General features: G+C 39.9%; 1 protein-coding gene across 1 annotated transcript in view; it reads left to right on the forward strand.

Annotated features, from left to right (window-relative positions):
• Nucleotides 1-6,484, forward strand: part of c7a (complement component 7a) — a 9,887-nt gene extending 3,403 nt beyond the window's left edge. The window contains exons 9-18 of the mRNA XM_056593069.1: nt 502-612; nt 861-1,027; nt 1,298-1,526; nt 2,352-2,523; nt 2,621-2,708; nt 2,916-3,048; nt 3,457-3,645; nt 5,215-5,311; nt 5,434-5,618; nt 6,151-6,484. Of these exons, the coding sequence (XP_056449044.1) occupies nt 502-612; nt 861-1,027; nt 1,298-1,526; nt 2,352-2,523; nt 2,621-2,708; nt 2,916-3,048; nt 3,457-3,645; nt 5,215-5,311; nt 5,434-5,618; nt 6,151-6,338 (1,559 nt within the window). The 3' untranslated portion in view covers nt 6,339-6,484. The remainder of the gene's footprint in view (nt 1-501; nt 613-860; nt 1,028-1,297; nt 1,527-2,351; nt 2,524-2,620; nt 2,709-2,915; nt 3,049-3,456; nt 3,646-5,214; nt 5,312-5,433; nt 5,619-6,150) is intronic.
• Nucleotides 6,485-7,500: the final 1,016 nt, after the last annotated feature.

The raw sequence follows: 7,500 nt of genomic DNA on the forward strand, positions 1-7,500 counted from the left end.
AACAGCGAGTCATCAACTCAAAGTATTGGATCTGGGAGGAGTAGAGTCTGAGAACAAACGAGACGAACGAGAGAGTAGAATCAGTTCGGTTCATTCTTGTTAAAGATTCGTTCATTCGAACTGATTCGGTCGCAAACGACCCACTAACTACTTTGAAGTGAGTCGCCGAACAATCGCATCCTACAATAAGTGCGCGTGTGTGTGCGTGTGTGTGTGTGTGTGTAAAACTACGTTGTAAATATGTTAGGATATGTTATGGGTGTTTATGTTGGATATGTATATCCAACATAAACACCCATAACAGGGTATATGGGATGTAGGAGTTGGAACGGTCATACAAATAGCTTTCAACCACTGTCAAACCTATTACACATACACTCTAATTTTCTGTCAATATTACAAATATTACATGAGTAGTTGATATTTGTTTTGGGTGTTATTGACCATAATGTGAAGGTGGTTTCTATGTCAAACTTTTTAACTTTGTTTCCTTGTTTGCAGCCAGCATATCATATAAATATAAGGAATGCGACAAACCCAAAGAGTTTGCTTTGTTCGTCCCCTTCAGCAGAGAAACATGCTCAGATGACGAGGATCAAACATCGAGTCGAAGTAAAAACATAAACACTCTCACAGACACACAAGCACACAAACCCACCCACACAAACACACACACACACATTTAAAAAAAATATTCACAAACAAACAAACACACATACATATACACGTATATACACACACACATCTTTCTATCTATATATATATATTTATTTATTTTAAATATATTTTTTATATATATTTATAGATCTATATAGAATTTATCATGTTAATAATTCATTTTAATTACTTTAATTTTCCAGGCCATGACAAGAATGACATTCCATTATTATTGAAAATTGAAGTCGAGGGAGGCCTGCACATCACAAGGATGTACAACCTAGACCTCTCTGAACCAGCCAAGAACTGGATAGCCTACTCCGACTGGGCAGACTCTGTGATATCCTTTCCTGTGGTCATAAAGCAAAAGGTCAGAAGTTAAATGCAACTAAAACAACTATAACATTTGTAATATTCTGTTATATTTGTAATATTTGTTTTGGGAACATATATCCCCAACAAATATCACAAAACTGTATGTTTGACAAAACTGTAATGAATTCCTCATTTTATCACACTGGATTCCAAGCCTGTATTTGTACTCTAAAATAATCAAACGAGTTTCCCACACTTTCTGCTACGATACCCAAATGTTCCCGTCTCGTCTCGCTGAAACACATCTCTACACGCTAACCCCCAGCTTCGGCCACTGTTCGAGCTGGTGAAGGAAGTGCCGTGTGCTGGGGTGAAGAAGCTCCACCTGCGCATGGCCATAGAGCAGTATGATGCAGAGACACACCCCTGCCACTGCCAGCCCTGCTGGAACAACGGCCTGCCGGTCCGGGAAGGCTCTAAGTGTACATGCGTCTGCAAGCCGGGGACCTCGGGCTTAGGCTGTCAAACTGGCAGCGAATTGGAGGGCCAGCAGGGTAATTTCTTTTCTTTCTTAGTGTGTACTTTCTTTCATAAACATACATTTTAATCCTTAATTAATTTTTTTTATGCATATACAGTATATATAGTGCGTTTCAAGATACTCATAGACGCCTTACAATCGCGACAAAATACAAGAGTAGAAAAGCATCAAATATCGATAAAAGGTCAAGTTAAAACATTTAAAAGCGCACAAAATAAGGTGCAGAAAGAGAGACGAGAAGTTAACACACCTTTGACTTTAAAGGGGTTTTATAAATGACGTTTTTAGATGATCTCAAAGAAAGGTGGTAAAAAAAACACCCTCAGGTCTAGTGAGGAACTTTCTGTTCCCAGGGTTCAAACGGAGCACAGCTTTGAGTTGTTATGTAGAAACTTCCAGAACATCTGAAATCGGCCTCAACAGCTTAAATCAACATTAAATCATGTCCCTTCTGCTCTGCATTCATGAGATATTTATTATGTATTGTACATTCATCTTTAAATGATGATCTCAAAAATAATATTCCTTTAAATATTTTTCAAAAAGTGATTCCTGCTGATGTATACAACACTGAATGACCACATGTGTTTGAAGTTCGTATAATTACCTTGTATTGTTTGAGCATCTTGCCTTGCCCTACAAGAGAAATAGGACTGTATATAGGACGATTTTACTAGATTGGTTATAATATTAACATCACACACACACACACACACACACACACACACACACACACACACACACACACACACACACACACACACACACACACACACACACACACACACAATAACACACACACACACACAATAACAATTTCTCTCTTCTTGCTATGAAGGAGTGATCCACGGCAGTTGGTCCTGTTGGTCTCAGTGGACCTCATGTTCTGGGAATCGAAGGTCACGGTCCAGGGTGTGCTCCAACCCCAGTCCGCTGAACGGTGGTCTTCAATGTATCGGTGAGACTTCTGAGAGGTCTGAGTGTGTGGACCAAGATCTAGAGTATTTCAGGTAAGCACAACCTTTAGTATTTTCTTATTGTATGTCATACAGGGAAGTAGCGGTGCATCCTATATATGTGTGTTTGTGTGTGTGTTCTCATTCTCAGGACCCAGGAGCCAGAGTGCTTTGACTTTTCAATGCCACCCAAACAAAAGTGTGGCCCACCAGCTGTTTTAATAAATGGCTTTGTTTTGGTAAATATGTTTTTACCATATCACGCTAACTCAATTATATTCAGTTTGTGGAATGTGTGATTTGCTAATTACTTGTATGTCCACTGTTTTGAGCAAGCATTTTTCAATTATTCAATGTTGTTTTCCCGAAGTTGCAGAATTTGTGTGATGGTATTTAATGGGAACCCAAAAGAAAAAGAAAACACTGCCTTGTATTTGGTGCTGCAGGATCCTAAGGATGTGTACCTTGTGGGAAAGAAACTGGAGTACAGATGCATTACCGGATACCATTTGGTGGGTAACGCTATCATAGAATGTATGGAGGATCAGACATGGTCCCAGCGTCCAGGCACGTGTGAAGGTAAGTGCCGAAGCTCGGTAAACCTTTCTTTTACCAACATTAAAAAGGGCTTCTTAACTGGCACTATTTCACTTTTGTAACACAACTAACTACGCCAGTCTCCGGATTTAAACACACCCATTCACGAGTCAATCCATACAGGGATTGTTTCTTCTTACTGCACTCTGAAAATGATGTTGCTAAAAACTGTAGCTACAACTCAAGCCACTAGGGGCTGCTAATGGGAACACGGAGTGAGTGCAGCATTAAATTAAGTTAATGTGTTGGATTACGGATGGGGACCTTTATGAGCTAAATGTAATAATCAAATCTAATAATCTGCAGCATAGTGATTTAATACTTGACAGGTGCATCCTATGACCAAGGATGTGATTTTCCTCTTTTCTCTTCTATTTCCTTATTTTTCAGCCTCAAATTGCGTGGCTGCAGTCCTCACTGAGGGTGTCATGGCCTCTCCATTGAAAGGACTCTACCGCATTGGGGAGAAGGTGACCCTGTCCTGCCCACCAGGCAAGCAGATACTGGGGGAGACAGAGATGATCTGTGACCCCAGTCTGCTCTTCTCACCCAGCCCAGAAAGCGTCCGCTGTATCGAGGGTATTTATTTAAATCATTATAGAATATAGAATGTATAGGAAAATAAAATAAATTACATTTATTAGAAAATGTATTGTTTTAATGACATCCATTCCAAAATGTTCTATTATTGCTAGTTACAGTTTTTTCCTATCGTTTTCGGTCATGTACCCATACTATGGTCACTTTTCCCTATCACTTAACACAGTGGGCTTTAGAGACACACACCTCTGCATATCTGTTAACCTTTGGTGCAAAATGCACTACAACAACCACACCACAAACAATGCTGCCATAACTTAACACATGTTTCCTCTCAGAACACTATGACCTAAAAAACACTAACATCTTGAAGCATTGCCAATTGCATATATAAAATGTTGCTGTGTCCTCCAGTTTGGCATAGATTTCCTGTAGTGTTGCATTGAAAAAAAGAGAAAAAACACAGACAAACACTTCTTTGGACTACAGTAATAAAGTTTGTAATATTACAGTATGACAATCCAAGCCAAGTATCTGCTGACAGTGTTCATATGTCGGTTTACCTCCCACAAAATATGTCACAATTGAGTGTGGTAAATGTACTGTAATTGTAAATACAGTAAATACTGTAAGTGTTTTATGAGAAACTGAGAATAACAATTTTCAGTTTTTGTAATGCAAATTACATACAGTAAGTACGTAATATATGATCCAGAAACAAATCACAAACACAACAGTTTTTTTCACTGTGCTTTACTTTTTGGAGATTTTGTCACAGTGCAAGTGTTACACAAAACAGAAAATACATTACAAAGTCAAAAAATGTGTTCTAACAAAAAATGCAATGCACAAAACCTGCACATACTGTATATTACAATAGCCCAACAGTGGCGCAGAATTGGGCTAATCCCTCCTATCCTCCGCATATGACCACCAGGTGTTTTGCATTGCAAAACTTATCCTCTGTGTTTTGTACAGATCATTGTATGTAGTGTTGCTTTTACGTAAAAAAAGTAATTCCATGTCAATTCACCAAGAACTATGGTGCACAGGGGGAAAAAAATCTAAATTACTGTAAAATAAAATAAATAAACTATAAACTAAATATTTTTTCTTATTCAAACATGTAACTTCATTTGTCTGTCCAAATGCAGCATCTTTCCATCTACAGTGATCTAAATTACTGTTAGGTTTTGAACAGAAAGTTCACTGTTTTGAACAGAGTATCTAAACATTGGTAAAATATGCTGTAGTTCCACAGCGTTTTGCCGGTAGTGAACATTGACTGGGGCAGGTATCCATGAAATTTGGAAGAAGGCGTCATTGCCAGCATTTGTATCTTAGCATAGGGGCAAGTAACCACAGTTTGGTTCACATGGTCTACTGGTATGCTCACTGTGTGAAGTGTTTAGGGAATGTGAACATGGTTTAGGTAAATTGCCTAAAACGATAGGAAAAAACTGTAATATGTTTTCTTATCTTAACTTGAATGGTAATCGGTTCGGGTTCCAAATCCACACTCTTTTCCTCATATATATGTTGAGATCAAAGGGGGAAACCAAATGTGACTAAACATATTTATGCTTATGCATATTATTTTTAATACAGGGATTATTGTGACAGCTAGAGCCTCTACTGCACAATGTCAACCATGGGAGAAATCTTCCAGAGGCAAATGTGTCTGCCGGTTCCCCTATGAGTGCATGTGTGTTAAGTCGTTCACTATCACTCATCAAACCTTTGTCTCTGAAACATTCTCCATCGTGCAACATTGTTCGATTGGTTGACCACAGGTTATACTTTGATTAGTTGTACTTGTGCTCTCAGGCCTTCCCTAGAAGTGTGTGCCGCCCTTACTCAGAGAGGGCCTGTTCTGCTGAGCGTATGCAAACTGCACGCCTTGCAGTGTCTCGGCAAGAACCACACTCTGATCGAGAACAGTTTCTGCGAGTGGCCGGTGAGGGATACCGCAGACGCTTGTGGCAGCTGTGGCATTTGGGAGGCCTGTAATGGTAAGTCTCATTTTTAGAAACGGGAGGTTGTGGATGGAGTGGTTGAAGGGAGGAGGAATATTCTTTTGATAGGCTAAAAACATATGTCAATCAATGAATACATAAATAAATAACTTAATATGACTTAATCGAACAGAGAAAGACAGCAAACAGTCAATCAACAGTCAACTACAACTTATTTTACTGCAAATTAATTAATGTAATAATAAGCATTATGTAACAATTAATGATTAGTTTACTAGTAATCTAGTAGTCATTTACTAATGGAGTTCATGTGTGTTCAAGTTTACTAATGGTGTTCATGTTTACTTATGGTGTTCATGTTAACTCATGGTATTAACGTATACATTTTGTAATTGGTTTATGCTTCACCCTAACTCAGTAACCCTAACCCAAACCCCAATGTTGATGCTAATGCAAATTCTATATAATAATGCTTCTTTCTGCATTAACTAATGTTAATTAATGGTTAATAATGTACCCTAATTGTTAAGTGTTACCTTATTGTTGTTGTTGTTGTTGTTTTGTACAGATCAGACCAACACGTGCCGCTGCAAGGAGGCATCAGAGTGCTTGGGTCACGAGGTCAGTGTGTGTGCGCTCGTCGGAGAGCATGACAGCACACCTGCTGCCAATATGAGCGAGTGTGAGGCGGGCCGTCGGAGGTGTACCGGGGAGAAAGTAACGGTCCTCAGCCTGCAGCCCTGTGGCCCCATGTGAAGCTGTCTGGTTCTCATTTGTGTTATTCCATTACTTCTATTTCACATATGTGTTCCTCGACACACACACACACAATTGATGATGCATGGCAATGTATGAGGATCGATGCTAACAACAAGGATTAATAAAGAAAAACTGCCACGCTACAACATTTATTCCCTATTATTGCCTTATTTTTGCTATGTAGCAGCTATTTTAGTTTCACCCAGTTGGCTCATACTTGAAAAGCAGAAAGATATATATATATATATATACAGTACATCGTAGGTTTAGAGTAATACAACTAAAGTGTGTCTCAATAAATAAAAGGCATGGTAATGTTGGAGAGAGATGCGGCGGTGTGAACGCTTCCTCTCCTGACTAAGCTAGACATGGCTCGGCCTGCCAACTGAAGACCCTGCTGACACACAATTTCTGCCTCTGGCTCGCCGCCTGTTTGCTTTGTGTGTGTGTGTGTGTGTGTGTGTGTGTGTGTGTGTGTGTGTGTGTGTGTGTGTGTGTGTGTGTGTGTGTGTGTGTGTGTGTGTGTGTGTGTGTGTGTGTGTGTGTATGCGTGTTGGTGTTTGTGTGTGTGTTTATATGTGTGTGTGCTTGTGTATGCGTGTGCGCATGTGTGTGAGCATGTGTGTGTTAGTGTGTGTGTAAGTGCATGTGTTTGTGTGTAGATGTATGCATACGAGTGTGTTAAACGTCCTTGTATGTACTTGTTTGAGTGCATGTGAGTTCTTGTGTGTGCGTGTGTGCTTGACTGAGAGTACGCATCTTGTACTGTGTGCTGAGTGTGTGACCAAGTGCCAGGGTGTTTACCAACCTGTGCGCATGTGAATGTGTGCACACTCACAAGCCACTTCAGCCCCCACCCTCTACACCAAAATACGAAAATATCTAACGCTGCCAACAGCAGGTTATTATGGTGCTCAACACAGAAGAAGTTCTCTCTCACATTTGCACCTCACCTCTCTCTACCTCTCTCACACAGACAAACACTGACAGACGCACAGTCTCGTTTCATCCATGTTTGCGTGGAGTTCAGTCGAGGACATTTGCCAGCATGGAACTGAAGCAAATATATCTGTTACTTGCGACGACCCTCTTAGCGATAGGCCTACTGATGATTCTAAAGTGAATCCGGGTTCTTATATGTTCGTATGGCTCTCCATTT

Source organism: Gadus chalcogrammus, chromosome 6 (assembly GCF_026213295.1).
Source record: "Gadus chalcogrammus isolate NIFS_2021 chromosome 6, NIFS_Gcha_1.0, whole genome shotgun sequence".
Taxonomy (NCBI): domain Eukaryota; kingdom Metazoa; phylum Chordata; class Actinopteri; order Gadiformes; family Gadidae; genus Gadus; species Gadus chalcogrammus.